The sequence below is a fragment of the Coregonus clupeaformis genome, chromosome 37, assembly GCF_020615455.1.
Source record: "Coregonus clupeaformis isolate EN_2021a chromosome 37, ASM2061545v1, whole genome shotgun sequence".
NCBI classification, from domain to species: domain Eukaryota; kingdom Metazoa; phylum Chordata; class Actinopteri; order Salmoniformes; family Salmonidae; genus Coregonus; species Coregonus clupeaformis.
Genome location: NC_059228.1, coordinates 11,433,741 through 11,449,150, shown reverse-complemented (window position 1 = coordinate 11,449,150; position 15,410 = coordinate 11,433,741). Strand labels below are relative to the sequence as shown.

General features: G+C 40.7%; 1 protein-coding gene across 6 annotated transcripts in view; it reads left to right on the top strand.

Moving 5' to 3' along the window:
• Positions 1–7,671: 7,671 nt before the first annotated feature.
• Positions 7,672–15,410, top strand: part of LOC121553704 (E3 ubiquitin-protein ligase UBR2-like) — a 44,620-nt gene continuing 36,881 nt past the window's right edge. For 3 of the 6 annotated variants that reach the window (XM_041867025.2, XM_041867022.2, XM_041867023.2), the window contains exons 1-6: positions 7,672–7,794; positions 10,286–10,545; positions 11,058–11,136; positions 12,708–12,818; positions 14,576–14,706; positions 14,838–14,976. In XM_041867025.2, coding sequence (XP_041722959.1) covers positions 7,711–7,794; positions 10,286–10,545; positions 11,058–11,136; positions 12,708–12,818; positions 14,576–14,706; positions 14,838–14,976 — 804 coding nt within the window. In that variant the 5' untranslated portion in view covers positions 7,672–7,710. Of the gene's footprint in view, positions 7,795–10,285; positions 10,546–11,057; positions 11,137–12,707; positions 12,840–14,575; positions 14,707–14,837; positions 14,977–15,410 lie in introns of all 6 variants that reach the window. The other 3 variants (XM_041867020.2, XM_041867021.2, XM_041867019.2) reach the window with 1 other exon arrangement.

Sequence of the window (15,410 nt, the reverse complement as noted above, 5' to 3'; positions counted from 1 at the left end):
TCCATTTCCTAATAATTGCTCCCACAGTTGATTTCTTCAAACCAAGCTGCTTACCTATTGCAGATTCAGTCTTCCCAGCCTGGTGCAGGTCTACAATTTTGTTTCTGGTGTCCTTTGACAGCTCTTTGGTGTTGGCCATAGTGGAGTTTGGAGTGTGACTGTTTGAGGTTGTGGACAGGTGTCTTTTATACTGATAACAAGTTCAAACAGGTGTCATTAATACAGGTAACGAGTGGAGGACAGAGGAGCCTCTTAAAGAAGAAGTTACAGGTCTGTGAGAGCCAGAAATCTTGCTTGTTTGTAGGTGACCAAATACTTATTTTCCACCATCATTTGCAAATAAATTCATAAAAAATCCTACAATGTGATTTTGTGGATTTTTTTTTCTCAATTTGTCTGTCATAGTTGACGTGTACCTATGATGAAAATTACAGGCCTCGCTCATCTTTTTAAGTGGGAGAACTTGCACAATTGGTGGCTGACTAAATACTTTTTTCCCCCCACTGTATGTTGAAGTGCCATACAGACTGGGGCTGCTTCCTTGTGGGGCTACAGCACATTGCATCCCTATGGGCTAAACTGTTTAGGATAGATGACCAGTCCCATATGGGCTTCCACACAATTCCTATTTTTATTTATTTTTTCTTCCTATGTTTAAGGTAATTTATACCATATTGCTTATTAACACTACAGCTAACAATTACATCATTTAATATATATATATATATATATATATATATATATATATATATATATATATATATATATATATATATATATATATTTTACAATGGCAACACTAGCTATTCTCTTGGAATTTGAAAGCCTAAACTCACCTATTAAACGTTCCAGCTGTCAATATCCTCGCAAGAAACCATATTGATATAGCAATGTTCCAAACGGGCTGCATTTTCATTAGCTCCAAACAAAACTAAAAGTGTAATCATAATGATACATAAGAAACTCAAAATTACCATCTTGGGTAAAGGTGAAGACCAAGAAGGCAGAATCACTTTCTTTAAATGTATCCATAATGGAAAGAAAATTCCCTTTATTAATGTGTTTGTTACAAATTCATATGATCCTAAATTTTTTGATTCTCCCAAACAGCATATGGTTAAAATTAACTGAATTCCATCTGGTTATTGGGAAGACTTGAATGCCATTTTGGACATGCAGGACAAATCTAATAAGACCAACTACAATCCACACACAACCAAGGCTCTCCAGAATATACTCTCTGTTTACAACCTCATTGATGCCTGGCGAGCACATAATCCTAAAGCAAAAGAGTACATGTTCTACTCAAACAGGCATAAATCATTCGCACAAATCGATTTCATACTATTATCTACACTCCTATTTTCTTTAATCAAGAAAATAGAAATTCGACATATGAGCTTGTCTGACCACCACGCTTACTACTGCCAACTTCAAATTTCAGAATCTCCTAAAAGAGCCACAAGATGGCATTTCAACGTTTCATTACTACATAATCCTACATTCTGGGATCAATTTGAAATTGAACTAAATTATTTCATAATGATCAATCAAAATTAGGTCGATGACCCCCGGATTCTATGGAATGCCACCAAAGGTTTTATTAAAGATAATGCAACTGCATTTGCATCTGGGTTGAATAAATCACACAATTCAAAAAGATAGCAGAATTGTTAGCTGTGTTTGAGCATTCTCAACAAACACTCTTTTCAGACCAGGTACCTATTACTCTTTCCAAAGTTAAGACAGAACTTAATTTATTGATAAAACAGAGAGCAGAATCTGCCATCCATCGAGTAAGACTCAACCACTACTTCCATGGTAATTGTCCCAGTCGTTTACTGGCCAACAAGCTATGCAGTAACGATCAATGTTCAATAGCTGATTTAGCAACTATTGAATATGAAACAAGGGAATTACTATCAGAAATCAAATGAATCCATCTAACATTCTCCCGCTTCTCTAAAAAACTGTACACCTCTGATTGTAAATCCACACCAGGCCAGACTAAGTTATTTCTAAAATAATTAAGAACTCCTCTTCTCTCAACAGCGGAAGCCATCTCGCTGGGAGCCCAAATCTCTCTCAATTAACTCAAAAGGGCATTGGATAGCATGAATAAAGGCAAATCACGTGGATGGGATGGTATTCTTCCTGAGGTCTATTTAAAATGTTGGAATCAATTAGGTCCACTATTGCTCTAAATTATTAATACAGCCGTTCACAAAGGTTCATTTGGGAGAGATTTGAACACAGCACTAATTTCGCTTTTATTTAAAAAAGGTAAGTATGCCACCCAGTGTTCTCATTATCGCCCCCTTTCTTTGATAAACACAGATATTCAACTGTTTTCCAAAATGTTGTCGTCTTGTCTCGAGACTTACTTAACCAAATTGATCCACACAGACCAAAGCGTGTTTGTCCTCGGATAACCTCCGTCGACTATTACATATCTTATATGCTTCATTAGAAACAACAGCTCCTTGGGCTATCATCTCTCAATGCAGGAAAAGCTTTTGATAGACTAGAATGGTCATATCTCTGGTCTGTCTTGGAACATAGGGGAATTGGCTCCAATTTCATTAATATTATTAAAATACTATATGCCAATCCCTCAGCCATAGTTATAACAGGCAATATCTGCTCTGTTCAGAATCACTAGATGCAGCAGAGAAGGCGATCCAATTTCGCCTCTGCTATTCTTATTATTTTTTTACATTTAAATTTTAGTCATTTTAGCAGACGCTCTTATCCAGAGCGACTTACAGTTAGTGAGTGCATACATATTTTATTTTTTATTTTTTATACTGACCCCCCGTGGGAATCGAACCCACAACCCTGCTCTACCAACTGAGCTACATCCCTGCCGGCCATTCCCTCCCCTACCCTGGACGACGCTGGGCAAATTGTGCGCCGCCCGATGGGTCTCCCGGTCGTGGCCGGCTACGACAGAGCCTGGATTCGAACCAGGATCTCTAGTGGCACAGCTAGCACTGCGATGCAGTGCCTTAGACCACTGTGCCACTCGGGAGACGCTGGCCCAGGCAATTTGTCAGTCAAAGGAAATAACACCAATTCCTCTCAAATCTACTGATCACTTCAACTCATTATACACAGACAATATTGTACTATATCTAGACAATGTATCTGAATTGCCCCCAAACGCATTGAAGATCAAAGATAAATTCAGCTTAATCTCAAGTTATAAAATGCATCTAACCAAATCAGCCCTACTGCCCCTCAAGACCCCGATGGAGGACTCCATCTCTACTTATGGAATCCCAATCGTTTCCCATTTTAAATATTTGGGAGTAGATGTATTTCCTTCTTTAGATAAAAACATTGCCAGAAAATTTAACAGAACGCTCAAATCAATTAAACCTGACCTCAGTAGATGGAATAATATCCCAGTTTCTTTAACCGGCAGAAAATCTATTGTGAAAATGTATATATTGTCACGGCTGAATGTAATTCAATGCTTCCCATGGCTCCCCCTTCTGGCTATTGGTATAACATTCATAGACCGGTTTCAAAATGTATATGGCAAGGTAAACGATCCCAGATTTACATTTACATTTTTAGTCATTTAGCAGACGCTCTTATCCAGAGCGATCAAATTTATACATTTACAAAGAGGGAAAGATATAGGAGGACTATCCATACCAAACTTTAAATTGTATTTCCAGGCTGTAGCATTTCGTGCCATCCTAAATTGGTTTAGACATGATTATTCTGCCCCCTGGCTGAGTATAGAGAGAAATATGGTGTCTCCTATTGCCCTGGAAGAGGTGTTCTTCACTAATATATCCCTTAAACTATTTAAACTGCGCTTTGGTCCTATTATTGCTCACATTATTTTTATTTTGGTGCAAAATTGAAAAACAATGTAACTTGGAATCAAAATGGAATGCCCATACTACAATATTTCACAATAATGCCTTGCCTTTTTCATCCCCCCAAAGGTCCAAATGTGGAATCCATACCCTTACCGATATCATGGACAGTAACGGTTTGAGAACATTCCAAGATTTGAAAGGTACATACACATTACCAGGCAACTCCTTTTTTCTATTTTACAATTTAGGTCAGCTATGCTGGCCTATGGAGTCCCTTGGGAAACCCAACTACCGAAAAATCCAATGATGCGATTTATAAATATTATCTGGGCTCCCGAATGGACTGATCTCTATAATATAATTTATAAACAACTTTTCGGAAAGCTCATATTCTGAGCTAGCCATGAAAAAAGTATGGTCCACAGATCTAATTGAATCGGAACCACGCTTTAACTGGAACAAAATATGGAAAAATATGAACTTGGTGTCCCGTAATCCAAACCATCAATTTATACATTTGAACTTTGTTCACAGACTGTATTTAACACCAAGGAAACGTTTTATGATGAAATTGGCCCCAACGCCCAACTGTTCACTATGTCCCCTAAATCAGGTAGGCACATTCCGTCATATGATATGGGAGTGCCCTGAAGTTAATTGCTTCTGGGGCAAAGTTACAAAATTAATTTCGAAGTGCATGAATGTTAATATTCATGCACAGTTACTATTAGAAGTTCTAACATTAGAATTATCGACAGCGAGAATTAATGGTGCTAGTCAAGGAACAATTGAAGCCTGGACGAATATACTTGACTCTAAAGAACAATCTCAGCTAAAGCCCCACACATACAAACCAATTATATATATTTAGACTTGTTACTTTCTTTGGAGAAAGTAGACTCAAGAAATGGATGGATGGGAGGGGGACTGATAAGCAACCTTGGTTGCTGGGTGGGATGGTAAGAGGTGGGGGGGGTTAGAGGTGGGAAGCATGGTTTCCGGGTGGGAAGGGAGGATGCTGGCCGGTGAATGGGGACTGAGTGAGGGAATGGGTTATCTTTGTATGCATTTATTTGATTGTTTTTGTAGATCTGTAACCAATCTCAAAAAAATAAAAATGACAAAACCAAATAAGAAGTTGGTCACAAAAAAAAAAATTGGTCATTGATGTATTTTAACAGGCCCACAATGTGGTTACTAAAGTCCAATTTGGATATATTGTAGGCCGTCATTGTAAATAAGAATTTGTTCTTAACTGACTTTCCTAGTTAAATAAAGGTAAAATAAAAATATATATATTGGTAGTCAGTCATTTTTAACGGAAAATGCAGTTGATTAGTGACGGCGACATGAACATGTATTGGGGTTGACATCCACACAAGCGATATGGATATTACTTTACCTCAACATAGTGTGAAATGCACATATAAACAACACCCTAAATCAGTGGCGATTTTAGCATGTCAATCTTGGTGGGGCAAACACATTTTTTTTTTGATGCATGCCAGCGAAGCCACTACACAACTCTAAACAATACATTAAATGCACTATAACGGTGCCCACAAACTTTTAGGGTCTACATAAAGCTGTCCCGACAGATGAGTTTATGGCTGACTTGCTTCAATAAATATGGTTTCTACTGACTCCTTTTGGATTTGTGTAACTGGATAAGAACTGCATTCTCCTTCAATAATAATGAATGTCGACATTATTTTTGAACCATACACAAACATTATTACATTTATGTTCAGTAAATTCATAATGTTTGTTATGATATAATTAACACTTAGCTCTAAGTATAAGCAAGTGCAGGCAAACGAGCTGCGATGAGGTAGGCCTATTTGTTCAGAAATTTCTAAATGGACAGCGGCAGAAATTCAGATAGATGTTAGTTCAGATAAATTCTTGAAAAAGAAAAGGAGAGCCGCACACTAGGAGCTCAGATGCAATAATTGAATAACCTAATAACCAACGTTTCGACAGCCAAGCTGTCTTCATCAGGGTATAGTTCAGATAAATTCAGCAAGATGTTGAGGCCTTAACTTTACTCTTCTTTAAGTCACCACAGAGAGAGAAAGAGAGAGACCCAGACACAGCGGGAAGTATTTTATTAGGCTATGTGGTCTAAAAAGGAAGGCCAATACAATCACGAGGATCCTCAAGACAATATACAGACGCACTGACAGCGCACTGCGCAAACAACACAACCCTCGCAATATGAACTGGGTCTATTACTCAACTTTTTGTTGAACAAAAATATTTGAATGGGAAGAGACTGTCACTGGCAAACATGGTTACGAGGAGGGGATACTATAATATAATGTTGTTGGGTCTGTAAGAAAAGCACCTGAGCTAATTATAACACACAAAGTAAGCAAAACAATGAAATGCATCATTCTAACATTGCCTAAAATTATTAATAAGATACTAATGAGAGACCTATATAAGCAAAACAACAATGCAGATGGACAAACTATGGCATATATGACGATAAGCTGTTAAGAGGAAAGATGACATTTCTCTAAAACAGGCTATAGGCTAAATGTGCACCATCAAGTAAGAACAGTTATCAAACAGTCCCCGCAGTGCTGTCTCACAATTGCCACACCATTTAATGCATGCTATAATTCTGGCAAGCACGTACCTATTCTCCTCCGTTTGTTGGTTGTGAAGGTCGATGGCTTACCTATATGCGGTGTCTAGCTGAGCTACAACGTTTGATTTCCCCAGTAATCCGAGTTTAACAGCGTTGTCTATATGTGATGCACAATTCTCACGTTTTGATACCCTTTCAGACAGATGTTTTAAATCATTAAACCCAGACTTGGACAACACACCCTCTCCACTGAATAGCAGGCAGGGGAAGCAAAATAGTGATTGCTTTGAGATGCTTGCAGTTAGCCACTGCTTCCTTCCAAACCACTCATTGTTGAATTTGCGATTTCCGACTTGTTGTGTAATGTTTATGTCCAATGGCCAATGAGCTCCGAGAGGTTTTATCTCTAATTTATCTTCATATGACAAGGATTGAAAAGGATTTGCCAGTAGATTGTCAACGTGATTCATGATGATGACTGCTTGTCTAGCTTGCTAGCTAAGATTTTGAAAGTATGATGTTGACATGATCAGTCCAATCAAAGCTATGGTAGATAAAACGTGATTTGATGTCATTTTATCTGTGGCCAATGACCTTGAGCCTTCTTGGACAGGCACTTCTACTGCCCTGAATGACAGGTTGCCACTGCCCTAAATGTAAACACATTTTGCTGGGGGCAATGAGGAGATTCGGGGTCTTTCCCCCACGCGTTTCCATTGTTTATTTCCAGTGACCTCTTTATCTATCCAGCCTATTTATTTGACTCAGTTATCACAGAGCTTTATAGGCCTAAATGCTTGGGTGAATCAAGAGCCACACATTTCAGTTGTTATTTACTGATCTGGTCGGATTATGATGCTGCCTTTAAATGAGAATTTGCAATGGTCCGCTAATGTCTGGCAGTCTGTCTGCCACTAAATACATGCTCAACATTATTATTGTACAGTGTAAATAAAGGAATTGCACATATTTTGTCATAACTTTATGGAGAATGTCACTACCATCATCATCATCAGCAGCATATTAATTATGAATCTTTTGAGCTATTCTGATTGTACAACTACTAGTAAGTAGGCTACTACAGTGTGTCTCATGTACCCAGTGCACCTTAGAAAAAAGTCATCTAGGTTGGCCTGTTCCCTGACCATGTTGTGTCATCGTTGATCCTACAGCCTCTCATTTTCCATTAGTCAGCTTAAAAGTTTCCCCACTCTCACGCCTGCACAACGAACGGCTGCTTTCCGTTTCCTTCTACACTGGACGGACTAGCTAGCGAAGATGGCGGCGGCAGAATCTGATCGTGAAGTACCGTCTGCTCTGTGTACTGAATTCCTGAATTTCTCTGCCAAGGACACAGCTTCGGTATGTGACAGTTTTCATATGTGTATATATTTGATGTGATTTTTATTATCAAATGGTGCAGAACGCACCAATTCCATCGACTATATTCATTTCTATATTTTTCCATCTCGAATTGTTTTTCTTCAATGCGATGATGATGGCCTTGCTTGGCTACGGTACGGGAACATGGCTAATGCTAACTAGCTTTCTAGAAAATGGCAATAGCTAACCTATGGCATTGCATAACTGTAAGATAATGGTTGGAATCGATAATATACCAGCTACTTTATATTGGTAGGGATGTGTCCAGGATTATTTTAAACAATACTAGCTAACGTTAGCTAGATCGTTTTATTTATAGCTAACGTTAAAGGCTAGGGTCACTTGGCAGACAGTATTTTTGGTATTGCTGGCCAACATAATTTGTTCGCCGTACTGTCTGGCGGTAAAGCAGTTGTTGGTGTTCCATAACTAGCAGCAGTAGTTAGCTATCCTGTACAACTTGCTTACCAACAAACCGTAATATCTGTTGTTGAGAATTGTCCTTATTAGCTCCGTGAAATCCGCCCTGTTAACAAAACCCGTTGGGGAGAGCTCGGCCGTTACGCCTGGGTCACACCGACCGTGTTCTTACACAAAATAGTACGCAGCATCATCTGGTTATGTGTGCAATAAAAGTTCAATATTTACCTTATGTTACCATTTCAGTTAAGCCGTTTATACATACAGTTTGATGCATACATTCGATAAATCCGAAGTATGCACCACACAGAACGCACTGCAACTACCTCTGCAACGCAATGCTGAAAGGCAAACTCAGCATTCCATTGGAAATTAATGTACTTCTGGTGTACCAAAACGCAATGATGATGTCGGTCTGATCGAGGGGTAGATGCCAGGTTACAGAAAAGCTTGAAGTTGGCTATTTGCACAAACCTAGCTAGTTATTAATGCTACCTACTAGTCACATATTGTTAACGGTAAAACAGATGTTTTCCATTCCCCATGACCCATCCAGTGTGATACAACACTTGTTGATTGCGATTCGCTAGCCAGAATGTATTGCAAATGTGTCAAATTGTTAATACAGTGTCCTTGTACTTGGGCCTTCAGTAGCTCTGGCGTCAATCACTACCAACAGATGTGAGAACAATCCATAACATTAAGCATCGAGTCTAATTCTAAATATGCTAAACATTGTGTTGATCACGCTAAACTAAATATCAACTTCAGTGATCTTTCATTTCCCCATTATACTCAGCCTAAGCCTACAGATTGTCTACATTTGACATCTGCCCCCCTGCAGGCTATACCAGGCTAAGAGCTCACTTTCCACATATGATGCAACATGCCATGTACTAGATGTGACTGTGCTAGTCAATTACTGTCATTTGATGAATTGACATTAAGGGTTACCCTATTGCCTGCGGCAAGTGACTTCAGCAGTCACAGAAGTTGAGGCTGCTCCGAGGTTGCCCCATTGGGCATAAATGCAAAGAATTTCAGTAGTCTGTTCATTCTTGTTCCTCCCCTGTGTGTAGGTAGAAATGGGTACTATTTCATGCAAGTGATCCAGTGATTGTCAGGAATTTTGTGTTGACAATAAGGCTATTGTTATATATTTTATAGAGCCCCACCGATATATCGGTTCACCAATATTATTGGACTATATTGGCCTTTTACCGCTATATCGGTATCGAACGATTATTCCACTGATAACCAATATTCAATAAATAGCATGAGATTCCCTTCTTTCATCCTAATCTGAACACTTGTGGCCATTCTCATGATATACCCTGATGAAGACAGCTTGTCTGTCGAAACGTTGGTTATTAAATTATTACTTCTGTGCTCCTATCCTTTTCTTTTTCAAGCCATTCTCATGATGTCATTAATTTAACAATGTAAGAAATCAACATTTGAATCATATTTCTTGGACAATTGCTCTTTTGGATGGCAATTTGAGGATTCAGTGTGGAAACATTTAACTTTTCCTTTGTCCCAGCGTAAAACAGTATATTGGCAGATATATCGGTAAATTTTGTCCCCCCAATAATCGGAATCGGTATCAGACCCCAAAAAACATATAGGTCGGCCTATAATATAGAGCGGGAGTGAGTGGCAGTGAGTGGCTCGCTTATCACAGCAGCATGCCCCAGCGAAACAGGCAAAGGGACATGCCAGATACTTTAATTAAAGGAAACGTGAGGATAATGCACTTACTGTTTGACCAAATAGGACGTTTGGAGTGAGGTGACCATGTACAGCCAAGTCAAAGGGTCGCAAAATGTGACTAAATGGTCGCAGTCTGGAGCCCTGCCTAAAGGCTAACATACCTTTGCTCATCATTCAAGATTCAGCTCTGCTCATCATACAATAAAGCATACCCACTATAACTAGGTCAAATTCATACAAGTTGGACCTGGACTGTGTTCACAAATGCCCTCAAGTCTGAATGTCTAACAACGGGTTGTTGTAATATTCACGTCTCAATGTTACCCCCCTCTAACAGAAATGGCTCCAGGTGACTGACCTGTACAAGGAGGTGTACCAGCACCTGGCCAGCTATGTCCCCAAGATCTACTGCCTGGGGCCCAACCTGAACCCCCAGAGTGAGGACCTGCTGGCCCAGCTACTGCTGCAGGCCCCTCTGGAGTGGTACCTGTGTGGAGAGGACCCCTCCATGGGCCTGGCCAAGCTGGAGCAGAACAACCAGCCCTCACAGCTCTGTGGACACGTCTTCAGAGTGGGAGAGCCCACCTACTCATGCAGGTGGGGGAAGTTGAGGTCTCGTTAGACAGGCAGACAGAAAGACAGACACACATACGTACGTACGCACACACACGTATGCTAACTGTCCTTTCCTGTGAGTTGGCCAGGTGAATTGGGTCAGGTTGGTCCTGTGTTAAGTCTCAGGTCAAACCGTAAGCTTCCTGGTAAGCGGTACTGTCTGGATAAGGTCGAGGTCACTTCCGTTTACAGGAACAGCTTGACCATACTAGCTAATTCCATACACACTTAAGTGTGTGTTCAATGGAAAGTCATTGCAATGCATACCCATGCTTATTGTACTGTATGTACTGTATAGCCTAATTGAACATCCATTCCATGAGTATTGTTTTCATTTTTCCTCAAGAACTCCTTTGTATTGGTATTGAGTAAGAGGGTCACCGGGTCATGTTAACATGGGATCAAGATATGACCTGGTGGAACCTTGGAAGACAATGTTAGGTACTGTTGCTGTCCCTCCTGCTTCTCTCACAATCTATCTGTCTCTCCTGCAGGGAATGTGCTGCAGACCCCACCTGTGTGCTGTGTATGCAGTGTTTCCTGGGCAGTGTGCATAAAGAACATCGCTACAGGGTAAGAAGGACCACACAACCTCTATCACACACTCAATGGTTCAGGATAAGCAGGCCAACAGCCCAAACAATGGCTAGTAGTGCTGAGCCATTAACTGTCATTTCGTTAATTTTTTGTTTATTAAACAACTAATTGACCCAAGTCGGTTCAATAACTTGAATTCCATTTAGTTCTGGGTTTTTTTTCTGAGCCCAACGCGCCGTTTCTCTAGAGAGAAATCATTCACGAGAAAGTCAAGAACTATGTGGGAGGTGGGCTGAAGGGAGTTGTAGTTTTCATTAAGGAAATTCAAACTAGTTCAGCGCAGAAACGTGGAAATTAACTACATTGACCATAATCCATTGCGTCTGATTTTCCCGGCTCAGACAGAGATGGATCAGAAAGGAAGAGGCAAAGCCAGAGGTTTCACTCTAGCCAAAATCTGTCCAAAATAAATAAGCCCAATGCATTTCTATGGGTTTATTTTGGACCTAAGCTTGTCGCCTGCCTTTGGGACAATGACTCCCATTGTTAGGGCGTAGACATGAGTATCTCGTCATTATATACAAATCTCTGGCCGGATACACCTTTAAGCCTGCTATGTTAGGTTAGATGCACACAGACTGCATGAGAGAGGAATGCACACAACACAATGATGAGAGGGACAGAGACCGTTTGTGAAAGTATGCCTTATCTACTTTGAAGAACTAGTTAAAATGTATTTTGTCAGACAGCTCTGCAGCATACAGGCTAGCTAGATAGGATGACTAAAGACAGTACAGTATGAGGAGCACATAGATAACGTTAGATGGCCTGGCTGGCTGGCTGCTACTGCCTGAGAAGAGATGATGACTTTAAGGAATGGAAGATAATCATCAAATAAAAACGAAGTAATATACACAACTGAAATATTATATTTCATAGTAATTTTCAAAAAAAAATCCTACTGATGTCTTCCCAATGTGGACCTGTTCACATTTTTTTTGCTTTGGAATTTCCATTAAAAGCTCTAAAATCATTGTAATATCATTATTTCATAATACAAATAATAATAACCGAAAACCGTGATTATTAAAAATTTACTGCTATGATTGCCATGAGACGGGTCACCCAGTTTCTGCACTGAATTCAGGCTGAGGATCAGGCAGGCTAATCCCATTTGGGGCTGGCCTGGCTTGCCACTCTCCTGCCATGTGAGCCTCAGGATGGGTGCACCTATGCTCCTCAGGTCTTAAGCTCTGTTCACCCACGAGTAGGTACAAGTTGCCCCTAAGCACTGATACAGGGTCAGATATATACTGTAGTTTTTAGGCCTACTAACAGTTAAGGTTAGGATTGGGGGGTAGGGTGAATTGATCTTACCTTGAGTGCTTACTCATTCATTCTGGTCTTATCTTACTCCCCTTGTTTGTGTTCTAGAGCATTCTAAAACACTCTACTTCAGGGCAGGCAGATGTATGTATGTCTGATGTAGAAGGTGGTCGTGGTCGTTGTTGTCGTCTTCCAAATGTAAATGATCCAGAAGCTTCTCTGTCTGCTGCACATGACTGTGTACGTGTGTTGTCTTGCCTCACATATTGTCTCCCCTCCAGATGACGACCTCCGGGGGAGGGGGTTTCTGTGATTGTGGAGACACAGAGGCCTGGAAGAAGGGCCCTTACTGTCAGAAGCATGAGCCCAACATCAGTGATTCCTGTCAGGAGGTGAACAGCTCCCAGCCACAGGTACAGTGCATTCAGAAAGTATTTAGACCCCTTGACTTTTTCCCACATTTTGTTACGTTACAGCCTTATTCTAAAATTGATTAAATAGTTTTTTCCCCTCATCAATCTACACACAATACCCCATAATGACAAAGCAAAAACAGTTTTTCTTTGGACATTTTTGCAAATTTATAAAAAAAATTAAACTGAAATATCACATTTTACATAAGTAGTCAGACCCTTTACTCAGTACTTTGTTGAAGCACCTTTGGCAGCAATTACAGCCTTGAGTCTTCTTGGGTATACAAGCTTGCACACCTGTATTTGGGGAGTTTCTCCAGTTCTTCACTGCAGATCCTCTCAAGCTCTGTCAGGTTGGATGGGGAGCGTCGCTGCACAGCTATTTTCAGGTCTCTCCAGAGATGTTAGATCGGGTTCAAGTCCGGGATCTAGCTCGGCCACTCAAGGACATTCAGAGACTTGTCCCGAAGCCACTCCTGCGTTGTCCTGTTGGAAGGTGAACCTTCGCCCCAGTCTGAGGTCCTGAGCGCTCTGGAGCAGGTTTTCATCAAGGATCTCTCTGTACTTTGCTCTGTTAATCTTTCCCTCGATCATGACTAGTCTCCCAGTCCCTGCCGCTGAAAAACATCCCCACAGCATAATGCTGCCACCACCATGCTTCACCGTAGGGATGGTGCCAGGTTTCCTCCAGACGTGATGCTTGGCGTTCAGGCAAAGAGTTCAATCTTGGTTTCATCAGACCAGAGAATCTTGTTTCCCATGGTCTGAGAGTCCTTTAGGTGCCTTTTGGCAAACTCAAAGCGGGCTGTCATGTGCCTTTTACTGAGGAGTGTTTCCATCAGGCCACTCTACCATAAAGGCCTGATTGGTGGAGTGCTGCACAGATGGTTGTCCTTCTGGAAGGTTGTCCCATCTCCACAGAGGAACTTTGGAGCTCTGTCAGAATGACCATTGGGTTCCTGGTCACCTCCCTGACCAAGGCCCTTCTCCCCTGATTGCTCAGTTTGGCCGGGCGGCCAGCTCTAGGAAGAGTCTTGGTGGTTCCAAACTTCTTCCATTTAAGAATAATGGAGGCCACTATGTTCTTGGGGACCTTCATTGCTGCAGAAATGTTTTGGTACCGTTCCCCAGATCTGTGCCTCGACACAATCTTGTCTCGGAGCTCTACAGACAATTCCTTCGACCTCATGGCTTGGTTTTTGCTCTGATATGCACTGTCAACTCTGGGACCTTTATATTGACAGGTATGTGCCTTTCCAAATCATGTCCAATCAATTGAATTTACCACAGGTGGACTCCAATCAAGTTGTAGAAACATCTCAAGGATGATCAATGGAAACAGGATGCACCTGAGCTCAATTTCGAGTCTCATAGCAAAGGGTCTGAATACTTATGTAAATAAGGTATTTCTGTTTTTTATATTTAATACATTTGCAAAAGTGTCTAAACCTGTTTTTGCTTTGTCATTATGGGGTATTGTGTGTAGATTGATGAGGGAAAAAATGTATTCAATGAATTTTAGAATAAGGCTGTAACATAACAAAATGTGGAAAAAGGGAAGGGGTCTGAATACTTTCCGAATGCACTGTATATCATGTCTCATTCACATCTAATAAAAATACACAGTTCATTCACTGCTTTTACTACACATTGTTACAGATTGCTAATTGCCACTTTAATAATTGATTAATCATTCTTTGAGGTTGACACAACATTATTTGACTGTGTATTTGCAGGATCCCCTTGCCCACCTGTCAACAGACATGATTGCCCGCTGCTATAATGTATTTTCCATTGTGCTGAAATACGCCGTGGACATGCTCACCTGGGACAAGGAGAACGAGCTGCCCCTGGGCCTGGAGCCTCCGTACGTACACACCCACACATGCACGCACACAGGAAGTAATTTGTGATCACGTCATGTTCTTTTTGGTCGTCATGACAACAAAATGATTTTCCTTTATAGCCAGTTAATATTCATGTATTTTTATTTCTCAGAGACCGAGGTGACACCTATTACTGCATGCTCTTCAATGACGAGGTCCACACCTACGAGCAAGTCATCTACACCCTCCAGAAGGCTGTCAACTGCACCCAGAAAGAAGCAGTCAGCTTCGCCACCACAGTAGACAGAGATGTGAGTGTGTTAATGACTAATGGCTTCGTGTTAGTGATGGGGGAAAAACATTTATAGTTACGTATTGCAATATCATTTTTTGATGATATTGTATCGATGTTTGACTCCCAAGTATTGATTAGTAAAACATGATTTTGCTAATGTAGGTAGGGTTAGCTAGCGCTAGTCGGCTGGCTGTACATGCGCCAAAACTCCGGTATTTTTCATCCTATATCTTGTTATCCATTTTCTTTAAAATAGTAAGCCAACATGTTTTCAGCACTTTTATTTCCCTGACTGATCAAAACTCGTTTTCTCATGCTCTCTCGTCTCTCTGCAGCAGACATATAGTGAGCAATATGTTAGGAACATCATCACAATAAAATCGCAGTATCGAATCGCAATACATATGGAATCATGAGAATCGCAGTACATATCGCATCGGCACCCAAGTA